This window comes from Megalobrama amblycephala, linkage group LG3, assembly GCF_018812025.1.
Source record: "Megalobrama amblycephala isolate DHTTF-2021 linkage group LG3, ASM1881202v1, whole genome shotgun sequence".
Classification (NCBI taxonomy): domain Eukaryota; kingdom Metazoa; phylum Chordata; class Actinopteri; order Cypriniformes; family Xenocyprididae; genus Megalobrama; species Megalobrama amblycephala.
This window is the reverse complement of record NC_063046.1, coordinates 9,415,898-9,432,235: the sequence shown is the minus strand read 5'-3', so window position 1 is coordinate 9,432,235 and position 16,338 is coordinate 9,415,898. Positions and strand designations below refer to the sequence as shown.

Sequence of the window (16,338 nt, the reverse complement as noted above, 5' to 3'; positions counted from 1 at the left end):
GTCTGCATTTATTTGATCAAAAATGCAATAAAACAGTAATATTGTGAAATATGATTGGAATTTAAATTATTTGTATTTTTAAGAATATTTAAAATGTAATTTATTCATGTGATCAAAGCTGACTTTTCAGCATCATTACTCCAGTCTTCAGTGTCACATGATCCTTCAGAAATCATTCTAATATGATGATTTGCTGCTCAAGTGACATTTAATATTATTATCATTGTTGAAAAACAGTTGTTCTGCTTCACATTTTTGAGGAAACAGTGATACATTTTTTCAGGATTCTTTGATAAATAGAAAGCTCAAAAGAACAGAGTGTTTTGTAACATTTTAAATGTCTTTATTGATCAATTTAATGCTTCTTTGCTGAATAAAAGCATTCATTACTGACCCCTAAACTTTTGAACGGTAGTGTAATAATGAATTACTTACTGTCAAATGAAATGCTTTCTCCTTGCTTGAAGATAATACATGAAATATGACCTTATTTTTTCTGCTCCAAGCTATTCACAAACCCATGAAAGTCAGCAAAAGCGAATGGGTGCTGGCCAACCTCCGTGTGTCAGGATACTTCAGAGTGAACTACGACCTTGGAAACTGGGAGCGACTTCTCAGCCAACTGGAGTCAAATCACCAGGTCCTGCATGAAAATTATGAGAAAGAACAGTCACGAAAATGCTGAAAAGACATAAAAACAATCTGTTATATCTTTTCTTTACATAGGTTATACCTGTGGTGAACAGAGCTCAGATTCTGGATGATGCATTTAATCTAGCAAGGTGAGAGTTGTTAGGTTTGCACTCATTTGCACATTTAATATACACTATTGTTCAAAAGTTTGGGGTCAGTAAGTTTTTTTTTTTTTTTTTAATATTACTTTTATTCAGCAAGTATGCATTAAAATGAATCAAATTGACAGTGAAGACTATGGCAATTCTTGATATCAACAATTCAATTGTTGATATCAGGAATTACATTTCCACTAGTAACAATGTTACTTCTTGACATCAACATTTGAATTTCCACTAGTAAAAACTAGAATTCTTGATATCTGTAATTGTATTTTCACTAGTGAAATGTCACCATAGGCTGCCATTCAAATTCAATTGTTGATATCAAGAACTGATTTCTTACTAGTTGAAATTCCAATTTCAAATATCAGAAATACAATTCTTACTAGGAAAAATAAGAATTTATATCAATAATTACATTGCTACTAGTAAAATGCAAATTTTTGATATCAAGAATTCAATTGTCACTAGTTGAAATGTCAGTTCTTGATATCAACAATTGAATTGGTACTAGTAAAAATTCTTGATCTGAAAATGTATTTCTGATATCAATATAATTTTGGATATCTAAAATGGCTTTCTTACTAGTAACAATCACATTCATGATATCAGAAACTAACATTGTCACTAGTGAAAATCAAATTATTGATATCAAAAATTAACATTTTTACTAGTACCAATTCAATTTTTGATATCAAGAACTGACATTTCAGCTACTGAAATAGCTGAATTATTGATATCAAAAATTATTATTTGTACTAGTAAGAATTGTATTTCTGATATGTGAAACTGGAATTTCAACTAGTAAGAAATCAGTTTTTGATATCAACAATTGAATTTGAATGGCAGCCTATGGTGACATTTCACTAGTGAAAATACAATTACAGATATCAAGAATTCTAGTTTTTACTCGTGGAAATATAATTCTTGATATCAAAAATTAGCATTTTAACTAGTGAAAATTGAATTGTTGATATCAAAAATGAACTTTGTTACTAAGTGGAAATGTAATTCCTGATATCAAGAATTAGCATTTTAACTAGTGAAAATTGAATTGTTGATATCAAGAATTCATATCCTGAGAATGAATAAAAGTCAAAACGGCTTGCCATAGAAGACATTTAAAATATTACAAAAAAAAAAAAAATCTATTTCAAATAAATGCTTATCTATATATTGCAGTTTCCACAAAATATTAAGCAGCACAACTGGTTTCAGCATTGATAAGAAGTAATGTTTCTTGTAGCAGTTCTTTTAAATTGTAATAATATTTCACAATATTACTATTGTTACTGTATTTGTGATCAAATAAATGCAGCCTTAGTGAGCAGAAGAGACTTCTTTCAGAAACATTTATGCATCTCATCAACCCTAATCTTTTGAATGGTTGTGCGTTTCAGAGTTCCCATGATCTTGGGGTGTGTTTTTGTCCTGGGAAAGTAATGGAAATGAATCAAATTAAATTAAAAATTAATAAAATTGATAAACATTTTTTATAGTTATGCACTGCTCAAACATATTTCATCGCTTACACATTACTTTTGTATGGAATACATCTTGCAAATTTCATTAATGTCTGAACTGTTCTTCTGAGTCATTTCTAAGGATGTGTTCACACTTGTAGTTCGGTTTTCTTGGTTCTTTGGTCTGACCCAAACAAAAAGAAAAAAAAAAACAATACATTTATTCCTGATTTGCTGTCATTTTTAACAACAAACCTAAAGATCAGTGTTGCCAAGACCGTGGTCTTGGGCTACTTTAACACTGTTGCAGCGGGTTGTTTTTCATGTCTGTGGGTTGAAGCGACCCCAAATAACAGGATATTTAGCCCCTGGAATGTAACGTTTACCAGGGGAACCCTGCCAAAAAAATGTATTTTACCCCCCGCAGCACGATTTTTTACCAAAAATGGGTCCCCCCTGAAACGCCATTGGGATAGTTTTGAGTAGCAATTAGACGGGTTTACCACATATTGTGACATCACATCCTGTTTTTGGTTCGTTTAGATGCCTTTGGTCCGTGTTGCATTCGTATTTCACTCAAATCTCATCAGAATTTGTTTGGAAACTTTTCAAGGGTCTCGGTCCGTTTGTTTAGTGCGCACCACGGTTCAGATGCAGCGTTCACATTTAATCAAATGAACCGCACTAACAGAGGAATCGCACCAGAGTTCGTTTTTATAGAACCAGACCTGTGAACACATCCTTAATTATTTTTTTAAAAATCTGTATCTATCCAGTAATGACAAGCAACTGTAAAAGTAAAAAAAAGTGTGGGAACTGTGAATGAATGTATTCCTTGTAAAACTGTCATTTTTGGTTTATTTTTCCAGAGCATCCATTATAAACATAACACTTGCTTTGAGAACCACTAAATATCTCATGCATGAGCGGGAATACATTCCATGGGAGGCGGCGCTTCGGAATCTGAACTATTTTTTCCAGTTGTTTGATCGCAGTGAAGTTTATGGCGCCTTGCAGGTTGGTTGAATCTCATCTTTATAATCAAACGTAAAGTAAAACAGAGAGATTAAAGGGACTGCTGTATGGATTTCTTTTAGGCTTATCTCAAGAAACAAGTCAAACCTCTGTTTGAACATTTTGGTACTATCAGCTCAAACTGGACAACAGTTCCTTATGGCCACACTGATCAGTAAGAACAAATCTTTACTCTATTTGATTAATATTAAGTAATGTTTAATAATATGCTATTTTTTTATATGCTATAATAATACGCTATTCTCAGGTTTACACAGATCATTGCACTCTCACTAGCCTGCAGCACCGGCGTGGAGGGATGCAGAGAGCTAACCAAGAGCTGGTTCAAAAGATGGATGCAGAATCCTAATATCAATGCGTGAGTGCAAACTGCAGAGGAAGTTTGCAGAAAGTTTGCAGAGGAACTGCAGAATCAGTTTCCTATGTGGCTGATTGTAGGATGAATGTAATTTCACAGTTAAAGCAAATTATTACATCTTTATAAAAGTTTACATGTTAGACATTTTTAAAAAGAGAATACAATACTTTATAATAAAATATTAACTTTTTCCCTGCCAGCATTTAAAAAAAAAAGTTGACAGTCACCGCCAGCGCTTCACAAAAACACAGAACAGACCCTCTGCTTTTAAACGAAAAAACTGTTTTATTCTAGCTTAATGCATTTTTTATATACACTTGAATGTGGGTAAGTTTCATAAAAAAAGCAACATTTTGAACAAAAATCAGTACTTCAACATGCATAAGCAATGCATTTATTACTTGTTTTTGCTCATTTTTTTGCCTGTGTTTTGATCCAGAGATTCTGTACTCTTTCAGAATGTGCATAATAGCGCCCCCTATCGTATTAACAGTGAAAACACTGAAAGAAGGACAATTCCGGCAATGGCGGGGAAAGATTTAAAAAGCAAAACATAGACTGTTCAAAAGATTTTTTTTTTTTTTTCTTCAGAAATTAATATGTTGTATGTATTTTTTTTTTACTGTACTAAAGCATAAAAGTACCATTATATGTTTGCAGAGATTTAGGAAACATGCAAAGTTCACATACTTATTTCACAGAAAAACAACACTAGAGCCAGTTATTCTACTTTGAGATGTGTGTTTTGTGTCTGAATGTCTGTGTTTGTTTTGGTCTGTGTGATTCCCCACTGCCAATTTAACCACTAGCATTTCAACACCCCGGGTTACCAGTCGGGTATAAAACACAGCGTATTGCAGTCAAGGAATCCAGCAAACGAACTGGGTCAGAGATTGCAGGCTCTGACCTAAAAAAGTTCAGCAATAAAAACATTGCAAACCCACATTAGCAAATCAACTTATTACTTTGTACACGCAGGGTCACACATGCGCATTTAATTTTTTTGCAGTAATTAGTTTATCCACAAGGTGGCAACCATGCCCTGGGGGAGTCGATTCACAAGGTAGTCGAAGAAAACTTGCATAAACAGAACAGACCGGAACGCATGCAAGCTACAGCGACAATGGAGGCCTATATAGATGACAGATTGTGTGAAGAGGTTAGAAAGTACCTCATTTATACAACTCTAGCATGGAAGAATACGAAGATGTTTACATGGGTTGTAACTTGTGGCAAGAGATTGCTCAAAACTGCACATGCGTTAAATGCCTGTGTACGCGTACGAGTAAAGTGAAGTATAATTTGCAAGGCTGTGCGCGAAGTATACCCAAGGCTTAAGGCTTGTCACTTTGCATTGTCAATTGCACTTGTCCGGTTGCATGTCCTCAATCTGGCAACCTGCATGAGTATGTAATAATAAGCTGCCGGTCGAGTCTGAGGAGAACGGGGCAGGGGAAACAACTCTCTGCAGTACTTGCAGTCCAAATTCAATATATTGGAGACAGTTGTTTCCCTCATCCTGTCCTACTCGGACTCGACCGCTAGCTGTCAATAATGTCATACTGCACATTTAAACTGATCAAAAGAGAGATCAAAGACATTTATAATGTTACAAAAGATTTCTATTTCAAATAAATGCTATTTTGAACTTTCTATTCCTCAAAAAAATCTTAAGAAAAATGATCAAAAAGAAAAATGACCCACCCACACCCACACCTCCTTATAATTCAGTCCCAGGAACTGGTCCAGATGGTCTTTTTGTTTTGTTTTTTTCATACCTTTCAGGATTCACCCTAACCTGAGGTCCACGGTGTACTGTGACGCCATCGCTGGGGGCGGAGCAGAAGAATGGAACTTTGGCTGGCAGATGTTCCAGAAGGCCACAGTTGCAGCTGAAGCAGTCAAGCTGAGATCAGCTCTGGCCTGCACCAAAGTGCCCTGGTTACTGAACAGGTAGAGCTATAGGAAAGCACAAGGCTCAAAGATGAATAAGGGTGACTGAAAGGATGAAAAGGAAAAAAATATTTTCTAATTTAAAATGCTTTTTCAAAGTTTCTAGAAATGTTTGAATGACAATTAAAAAAATGTGCACAGATAAATCATTTAAAGGTGCCATCGAATTGAAAATTGAATTTACCTTGGCATAGTTGAATAACAAGAGTTCAGTACATGGAAAAGACATACAGTGAGTCTCAAACTCCATTGTTTCCTCCTTCTTATATAAATCTCATTTGTCTCATTTATAAATCTCAAGACCTCCGAAGAACAGGCGAATCTCAACATAACACTGACTGTTACGTAACAGTCGGGATCATTAATATGTATGCCCCCAATATTTGCATATGCCAGCCCATGATCGAGGCATTACACAAGAGCAGCCAGTATTAACGTCTGGATCTGTGCACAGCTGAATCATCAGACTAGGTAAGCAAGCAAGGACAACAGCGAAAAATTGCAGATGGAGCAATAATAACTGACATGATCCATGATATCATGATATTTTTAGTGATATTTGTAAATTGCCTTTCTAAATGTTTTGTTAGCATGTTGCTAATGTACTGTTAAATGTGGTTACCATTGTTTATTACTGTTCACGGAGACAAGAGCCGTCGCTATTTTCATTATTAAACACTTGCAGTCTGTATAATTCATAAACACAACTTCATTCTTTATAAATCTCTCCAACAGTGTGTAATGTTAGCTTTAGCCACAGAGCACCATCAAACTCATTCAGAATCAAATGTAAACATGCAAATAAATACAATACTTATGCGATTAGACATGCTGCATGACGAACATTTTGTAAAGATCCATTTTGAAGGTTATATTAGCTGTGTGAACTTTGTTTATGCAATGATAGTGTCGAGAGCTTGGGAGGGGGCGGAGAGCGCGAGCAATTAAAGGGGCCGCAGCCTGAATTGCCGCATTTCTAATTATGCCTCAAAATAGGCAGTTAAAACAATTAATTTAAAAAAATCTATGGGGTATTTTGAGCTGCAACTTCACAGACACATTCAGGGGACACCTTAGACTTATATTACATCTTGTAAAAAAATGTTCAATGGCACCTTTAAAATAAACACTGCAACATTCTGTAAAAAATAAAATAATTATTAATTTTGATTTCATGGTGACTTTTAAGGAGAAATGTTCAGATCATCATATCTGTATATCACTGTACATCATTTCTAGTTTTATAGTTATAAGATGACAACAAAATGTGTTTACACAACAATGACTTTAATTTAGCGGTCACATTTTTTCTATTTTTCTCGTATTAGTATTGCCTAATATTCATATGCTTACGGACATGACATGCAGGAAAAAAAATAGTAGGCTAAATCGTGCACACGATTTACTATTTTGTTCCCTCGATTTACTAAAACGTGCGCACGATTTACTATTTCGTTCAGGAACTAAATAGTTAATTGTTCGCATGTTTTAGTAAATCGTGCACACGATTTAATTTTTTTTCTTGCATGTCATGTGTGGGGCTCCATAAATGCTTATTATGCAGTATGCTGTTTTTTTAGGGGTTACAAAAAAGATTATGGTTGTTATGAAAAATGCACAAAAATACTATTTTCAATTTTTATATGAAATATATATTTTCTAAAACATGTTTTACTCTAAAACTGTGAGAAAATCAAAGCCATAAATCTAAACAGGCTGAGTTCCAATTTGGAACTTGATATCTCAAAAAATGAGCTTTCAGCAAGATTTTGTCTGGGCACAGTACCAAACGTTTTCACTAGATGAAATTCATTTCCCCTTTGTTTCCAATGCACTCATTTTTGACCATGAGGAGTACAAGTGTGACTATTTTTTTTTTAGGACCATTTAACCTTTTCGAATCATGTCCATGATTTTTATTTTTTTTTTTTTGATGCATGTTCACATAGCAAGTGCCAAAACTTTTACCAAGTTTCATACCATTCCGATGAAGTAAAAAATTCTAAAAGAACAAAACGTAAAATTTTTTGGTCAAAAATGACTGAAGAGCATCAGACGCTTAAGCCCTACAAAACAAATTTTTTATTCAGAAATGAAAAACATGTTCAATGTAGAAATGGTGTTCGAGTGCCTGTATGAATTGCATTTTTTTATGTATTTTTGAATACAGGGACGGTTTATGTGCATACATGGTAATACTGCAAGAAATGCCAAGTATAATGTGTTATAATGTGTGCAAGTATAATTGTTTTATTAAGGTACCTGGAATATACTATGAAACCAGAAAAGATCCGCAAGCAGGATGCCACTTCCACCATTGGGTACATTGCCAGTAATATTATTGGCCAACCTTTGGCATGGGACTTTGTCCGGGCAAACTGGGACTATTTCTTCAAAGTGTAAGAATGGCAAATACCATAACACACTCACTCACACACAGATAGATCAAAATATAAAAAAAATATGTGAAAGTATACATTTTTGGTTTTACTCAACAGGTACGGCACTGGATCATTCACTTTCTCCAGATTAATTGGTGACATCACCAATAGATTCTGCACACCATTTGAACTCAGTCAGGTACATGACCTTTGACCTTAGAACCACGTGGCAAAAATCTTTTGCATGCACTGTAAGAGGATTATAAGACAGATACAAACCAACCTGACTTAAGTATTAAATCCTTGATGTCTTTGCTCAGTTGAAACGGTTCCAACAAGACAACGCTGAGACCGGATTCGGCTCGGGAACTCGTGCGCTGCAGCAGGCCATCGAGAAGACAACAGCCAAGATTAAGTGGCTGGCAGAGAACAAGGAGCCAGTGCTGCAGTGGCTCACCTCAGAATCAGAGTAAACTTCACATCTGATCAGAGTCAGTTCAAGTATTACTTGAGTAATTTCAACTGGATGCACTAGAATTCAGAAATGATCATCATATACTCACCCTCTTGTTGTCCAAATCTGTATGACTTTCTTCTTATGTAAAACATAAAAGGGGCATTTTTTAATAACCTTGGTGTTCCTTTCTGTATAATAAAAGTGAATGGGAACGATCGCTGCAGTCAGTCTCCAAAAATGTCTATTAAAAGCACCAATAAAATATTACATTTACATTTACATTTATTCATTTGGCAGACGTTTTTATCCAAAGCGACTTACAAGTGAGGAATACAACAAGCGAGTCGTCATGACGAGGCAAATAGACAAGAAGTGCTCATAATACAAGTTATAGGCAGTGCTCAGATTATCCTAAGCTACAATAGAGAGGAAGTGAAAGGATAGGTATAAGAATTATTATTTTTTTTTTAAGATGAGGTTAAGTGCTCACGAAAGAGATGGAGGTATTATAAGATATTATAAGCCTTAAGGTAGCTTGGTGTGAGCAACAGCTGATATTTAAGTTGTTATTTACTCAAAATAACAATACACTACCTTTCAAAAATTTGAGGTTGATAAGATTTTTTTTGTGTAATCTGATAATAAATGTTTCTTAAGCTGCAAATCATTATATCAGAATGATTTCTGAAGGATCATGTGACACTGAAGACTGGAGTAATGATGCTGAAAATTCAGCTTTCCCATTACAGGAATAAATTTCATTCTGAAATATGTTAAAGGGGACATATCATGAGAATCTGACTTTTTTCGTGTTTAAGTGCTATAATCGGGTACCCGGTGAATCTACCAACCCAGAAAATGTGAAAAAGGACAACCCAGTAACTTTGTTTTGGTAAGCCTTTCTCTGTAATCATGTGAAAAGACAAGCCGCTCAGATTTCACTCCCCTAGTGACGTAGGAAGGGGATCTTATTATAATATCACCGCCCCTTAATTTGCACTTTTCCACCCACAGAGCTGCCGTTTTGTTTTCACAAGCGACAACGGTGTACCAGTTCTAAGGCCATGGCAAAAGCATGTTAACTGTTCTGTTGTTGGCTAAACAGACGAGCACAGTCTCGTAGGCTTGGTTAACCTGCAAGTTGACCCTGGCAAGCTCAACGGCTAAAAAAACAGTGTTTCTGTCCGAGTGATATTTTTGAAAAAATTATTAGACCATTCACAGCATCATAAACGTTAGCCTGGTTGTGTATGGCTCTGTTTGGCAAACAGGTACGCTGTGTAGAGTGGGCGTCCATACGGGTTTTGCACAAAAGATGAACATGACGGCACATGCTAGTGGATGAGTTGAATCAACTCCACAGAAACTACATAAATTTATCCACTAACCATTCAGAAACGTCCAGTTTCATTCTAAAAGTTGTAACTTCTTCCTGAGTCTCTCCATCAGTGTCGACTCCGGTTTGAACAATGTAAGGCTGAACGCTGTTACTGACAATCCTCATTTTTCAAAGCAGATTCTCCAGCTTTGTTGTTGTTGAGCAACCGAAGCACGAACTGTTAAAGCTCCGCCCTCTTCTGGAGCAGCAGCTCATTTGCATTTAAAGGGACACACACAAAAACGGCGTGTTTTCGCTCACACCCAAATTTGACAAGATATATAATAAATTATCTGTGGGGTATTTTGAGCTGAAACTTCACAGACACATTCTGGGAACACCAGAGACTTAAAATCTTGTGAAAAGGGGCGTAATAGGTCCCCTTTAAAACAGGAAAAAAACATTTTTTTTTATTGCATTAATATTCCTCAATATTACTGTTTTAGTGTTTACTTTCACTAAAAATCTCACCATCGCCCATACATCTGAACAGTAGTGTACAGTATATGTCAGAATTTTAATTTTTTGCTGAACTATTCCTGTTAATCTAAGATGTAATTGAATTTCTTTTTGTGTGTGGTCCAGGTAAACCCTAATTATGGGGACAAAATGTCCTCACAAAAATGGCAATATTTGAAATTCTTGTCCTTGTGAGGACTTTTTCGTCCCCATGAAAAAAACAAAAAACAAGTAATAAAATAAATCATATTAAATGATGTTTTTTTGAAAATGTAAAAATGCAGAACGTTTTCTGTGATGGGTAGGTTTAGGGTTAGGGGATAGAACATACAGTTTGTACAGTATAAAAATCTTTGTCTATGGAAAGTCCCCATAAAACATGAAAACCCAATGTGTGTGTGTTTGTGTGTTTGTGTGTGTGTGTGTGTGTGTGTGTGTGTGTGTGTGTGTGTGTGTGTGTGTGTGTGTGCAGAACCGGCTCCAACCTCATATGAATTCATCATCATGTAACTTAACTGAATGAAAATGAACGGATGCTAACAGCATTTTGGCAGCATGTTTTTAGGAGCATTCATATCACAAGGACAGCCCCTCCTGGAGTAACCTGAGAAATGTCTTGCTCAAGGACACAGTGATAGTCAATGGAGCGCTTCATTACCAGCAAAGATATTTAACCATTACTCTGATGCAAATAACGATACATAAGAGACAATACAAAATACACCGACAATGGATCAATCCAGATTGAAAAAGCAGGGAACCTTTCAGAATTTGTCTATAATTAGTGGTGTTGCCAAGTCAAGCATCACTAATATTATTGCTCATAATTAGCGTTAGGGATTTAAGCAAAGTCCCGATCCTATGCATTTAATACATTGAGTCATCCTGCACCATATCTGCTATGAACATAAAGGAATCCTCAAATCATGCAGGTTGTTCAGGAGAGGTGTGCTACTTCTCTAAGCGTTTGGACTTTTGGGCGAAAAAAAAAAAATCCTATAGACGAATCATGGTGGTAGAAAAAAAAATGGGAAGGAAGGAAATTTTACTTGGTGGTGGAAAAAAAATTTAGGATGGGAGGATTTTTTTTTTTTCAAATCTTTTGCGTTCCCTCGCAAAGATTGCGTTCCCTCGCAAAGATGTTTTGCGTTCCCTCGCAAAGATTGCGTTCCCTCGCAAAGATGTTTTGCGTTCCCTCGCAAAGATGTTTTACGTTCCCTCAAAGTTATAATCGTTCCCTTGCTGTGAGCTCGGACAAACACTTCCTCTTTAATGTCCCGCTGGCTGGCAGTAGTGTTTCAGTTAGTAACATACGTTAATAATGCACACAAATAATGCGCGGCTCATAAAGTTTGAACTTGTTGGACTCAAAAATGAATGCAGTCAGTGCTTATGTCAAGCAGTTCGTTTGGTAATATATTCACAGATTCGAGCTTCCCGGATTAATAACTCGTGAGCTCAACGTTGTTAAAACACAAATGCAGCTACTTCCAATCATAGTAGCCTAGACAACAAGCTACAACAACCCAGTTTTCCTCAAATGTGTTTTATAATAAATTGGTCTCTAAGAGCAGGCGGCGGAGATACACGCCTGAAGGGACCGTCTGAAAAGTGCAAAACCCGAAACCCTTTTGCTCATTTTATATTATGAAAAATACTCAATAACTTCACTGTAACACACTGTACTGGCACCAAATTCAGTTCATACATCACTGCTCTCCTGCTAGTTATAGGTACTACAACACTTAGTTTGGCAAGTAGCACTTAAAGGCCTTCTTTACACAAATGATGTTGGTACACAGCTTACATACAACAGCTTTTGCATTATAATGGCTTACTGGATTTGATGGCATTACAATTTATTTAATATTTTTTACTAATAACAGTTAAGTTATTATTATATTATTTTATTTAATAATTAATAATCATAAACGTTATGCATTTTTTTTTAAATCAAACTAAGTGTTGGGTTTTGCACTTTTCAGACGGTCCCTTCAGGCGTGTATCTCCGCCGCCTGCTCATAGAGACCAATTTATTATAAAGCACATTTGAGGGAAATTGGGTTGTTGTAGCTTGTTGTCTAGGTTACTATGATTGGAAGTAGCTTCATTTGTGTTTTTAACAAGGTTTAGCTCACGAATTACTAATCCGGGAAGCTCGAATCTGTGAATATATTGCCAACTGAACTGCTTGACATAAGCACTGACTGCATTTCTTCATTTTTGAGTCCAACAAGTTCAAACTCTATGAGCCGCGCATTATTTGTGTGCATTATTAACGTATGTTACTAACTGAAACACTACTGCCAGCCAGCGGGACATTAAAGAGGAAGTGTTTGTCCGAGCTCACAGCAAGGGAACGATTATAACTTTGCGAGGGAACGCAAACATCTTTGCGTGGGAACGCAAAAGTTTTGCGTGGGAACGCAAAACATCTTTGCGAGGGAACGCAAAACATCTTTGCGAGGGAACGCAATCTTTGCGAGGGAACGCAAAATATCTTTGCGAGGGAACGCAAAACATATTTGCGAGGGAACGCAAAAGATTTGGAAAAAAAATTCCTCCCATCCCAAATTTTTTTCCACCACCACGTAAAATTTCCTTCCTTCCCTTTTTTTTTTCTACCACCATGTCCCTTTAGGGGCTCCGTACGAATCTGAGTCGTATCATAAACGGAAAACTTGTTCTATTGACGTGAGTAAGCAGCATCCTAGCATCTGTATAGGCAACTACACACAACACCAATTGTTACTGGGAAACTGCCACTCATATTTTCTCATAATTAAAAAGAAGGGCCTACCCAAGAGTCAGTTTTTTAGATTGAGGAGAATTTGTCATTCAGATACAGATTTTATTGAAAAATCGGAAATTATGAAAAAGAAATTTTTAGATAGAGGGTATCCTTCTGAATGGATTGACGAAGCATTTAGTACTACTTTTCAAAAGACTCGTTCTGATTTGTTAAAAAAGAGGTCAAGAAAAGTGAAAAAACATTCCTTTACTTTTATTACGACCTATTCTTCTAAGTCATTCTTGATACGATCCATTTTTAAAAAATATTGGTATTTATTATCTTCTGATCCCAAACTGAGTACAATTTTCCGACACCCTCCACTGATTGTATTTAAACGAGGGAAAAATCTAAAAGATCATGTAGTACTCGCTCGTTTTCAAAGTGGTATCGCTAGGTCCGCTCAGAAATTAATTAGTCCATTACAAAATGGAAATTATCGCTGTGGTAATTGTGCGCAGTGTAACAATACAACTAAAACCTCATTCTTTTGTCATCCTAGAACTGGGAAGAAATATGGTATTCATTCTGTTATCACTTGTACGTCTACACACGTTGTTTATTTGATTCGGTGTCCTTGTGGTTTGGGCTATGTGGGAAAAACTTCACATCAATTAAAACAAAGAATCAGTGAACATAAAAGTTCTATCAGAAGAAAAGATGTTAATTATCCAGTCGCTGCCCATTTTTTATCTTTTAATCATGATGTTTCTTCCTTACGCTTCTGTGGGATTGAAAAAGTGAGTGTGCCACCTAGAGGGGGCGATATTGAATTGCTCTTACAGAGACGTGAATTGTTCTGGATTTTTACTCTTCAGACTTTATCACCTATGGGTATGAATGATGAAGCATTGTTTAATGTGATGTTATGAAATATGATCATTAGATATATGATATCATTAATAATACTCCTTTATATTATATATATATATATATATATATATATATATATATATATATATATATATATATATTCTATTTTATTATATAATTGTTGAGTTAATAATGTGATGTGGTGTTAATGATTATTTAATCACTGATCTTGATGGGATATTGATGATTCTTTGTGATTCATGATGTTTTAAATACAATGGAGTTTGAATACAATGTTTATGCCTGATGAAGATCTTATGATCGAAACGTTGCTAATAAAGTGTCTTTTTTATTGGTTTGCAAGTTGATAGTGTGCGGGATTCATTTTCTTTTTTTGTTTTTTTTTGTTTTTTCATAATTAAAATGTAAAATGCTATTCGTCTTTTTATTGTAACTTGATATTATTGACTGGATTATTCTTTTGATATTATGCTGCCATGAAAAGTACAGATTTCCGCTACTGTTCAAAAGTTTGGAGTTAGTACGGTTTTTGGGGGATGAAATTAACACTTTTATTCAACAAGGACACATTAATTTAAGATAATAAAGACATTTATTAGGTTACAAAAGATTTATTTTTTAAATAACTGCTTAAAGTATCCTGAAAAAAAAAAAAAGAATCATGTTTTCCACAAAAAAATATTAAGTAGCACAATCATTTCAATATTGATAATAATCAGAATTTGATCCCACTTTATATTAGGTGTCCTTATGTACAATGTACTTATTGTGTTCATATTGTATGGCAAAACACTAGTAATGCTATTGAGTACCAGGTTTGGTGGTAGGTTTTTTTAACTTTAGTTAGCGTGAAATGTTGCTGTTTGTGCATAAACAACATCTGCAAAGTTTAGTGTAAAGGGAGATATTTTCTTTTAAAGGATTCTGTTTAAGGACTACAACAAATGGCTGGTAGGGACTACAACGAGCTTCTTCCTGGGTTGGTGACATCACAAACCCAAAAATTTACATAAACCCGCCCCTGAGAACACACAACAAAGGGGGCGGGGCCATGTTGGGCTGCTTTAGAGAAGAGGAAGAGTTGTTGTAGTAGAGTGTTGTTGTCATGCCGTCATTTTACGCCGGACTGCTTCACAAACGAGGATCAATTCAACACTGGATTTGTACAAAAGATTAACATGACGGCACATGCTAGTGGATGAGTTGAATCAACTCCACAGCAACTACATAAATTTATCCACTAACCGTTCAGAAATGTCCAGTTTCATTCTAAAAGTTGCAACTTCTTCATCAGTGTTGACTCCGAATAACTTTGTACAATGAAAGGCATTTTGAAATGTAAGATTCTCTAGTTTTGTTTTCGAGTATCCAAAGCACGAGCTGTTAAAGCTCCGCCCTCTTCTGGAAAGGGGGGCGTGAGCAGCAGCTCATTTGCATTTAAAGGGACACACACAAAAATGGCGTGTTTTTGCTCACACCCAATCTGTGGGGTATTTTGAGCTGAAACTTCACAGACACATTCTAGGGACACCAGAGACTTATATTACATCTTGTAAAAGGGGCATAAGGTCACCTTTAAAATATAAGTACAATGTAAAAACATGTATGTACACAATAAGTGCAAATGATTCATTTAAATGTGAGTACATAATAGTTAAAGACACCTAATATAAAGTGGGACCCAGTATTTTTTTCTTGAGCATCAAATTAAATTAAAATGATTTCTGAAGGATCATGTGACACTGAAGACTGGAGTAACAATGCTGAAAATTCAGCTATGACCACAGGAATATATAAAATTTTAACTATATTTCTGAAAATAAATAAATACATAGTCCTAGGAGACTTCTAGGAAACCGTATACTAACCCCAGCTTTTGAATGGTTGCGGTAGTAGACGTTGCACAAACAATTTTAAGTCATTTATTGTTACATGTACGTCTGGTTTTTTTTTTCTCTTGAATAAATAATTAAGATGTGGAAACTTCTTCCTCTTGCATCTTCCTCTTTTCTGTATAAGCTTATTCAATGTCATAACGACACAATAAACACATAACTTTAAAATAAAGCATACAAGCTTGTTGACCTCCGCTGGATAATTTTCATGTCATTCATGATCATAACCACATGTAAAATGAATGCCAGGAGGCTGCTCATAATATCTGAAATATTAACTTGGAACAGGTTTAAAGCAATTTCAACAGTAATGCAATAACCCTGAAGCGATCACTAAGCCCTGCAACCCAGTTTAACTTGGCAAACAAAAGTCACATGCAAGTCAAATGCAAAGAATAAAGACATATTTGCCATTGTTTGTTTTGTTTTTTATAGGCAAACTATGCTAACATTTAGAGCTTGAGTAACTATTTTCCACAGAAGTGGTAGAGCGACCACAGCATGATTCATCACAGTCAGCACTATTTAATCACACACACA

At 35.5% G+C, this 16,338-nt stretch overlaps 1 protein-coding gene across 2 annotated transcripts in view; it reads left to right on the top strand.

Annotated features, from left to right (window-relative positions):
* Positions 1-8,657, top strand: part of anpepa (alanyl (membrane) aminopeptidase a) — a 52,100-nt gene extending 43,443 nt beyond the window's left edge. For both annotated transcript variants that reach the window (XM_048183744.1, XM_048183743.1), the window contains exons 13-21: positions 507-640; positions 727-782; positions 3,127-3,274; positions 3,355-3,446; positions 3,540-3,650; positions 5,436-5,603; positions 7,862-8,002; positions 8,102-8,183; positions 8,305-8,657. In XM_048183744.1, coding sequence (XP_048039701.1) covers positions 507-640; positions 727-782; positions 3,127-3,274; positions 3,355-3,446; positions 3,540-3,650; positions 5,436-5,603; positions 7,862-8,002; positions 8,102-8,183; positions 8,305-8,457 — 1,085 coding nt within the window. In that variant the 3' untranslated portion in view covers positions 8,458-8,657. The remainder of the gene's footprint in view (positions 1-506; positions 641-726; positions 783-3,126; positions 3,275-3,354; positions 3,447-3,539; positions 3,651-5,435; positions 5,604-7,861; positions 8,003-8,101; positions 8,184-8,304) is intronic.
* The last annotated feature ends 7,681 nt before the right edge of the window (positions 8,658-16,338 follow it).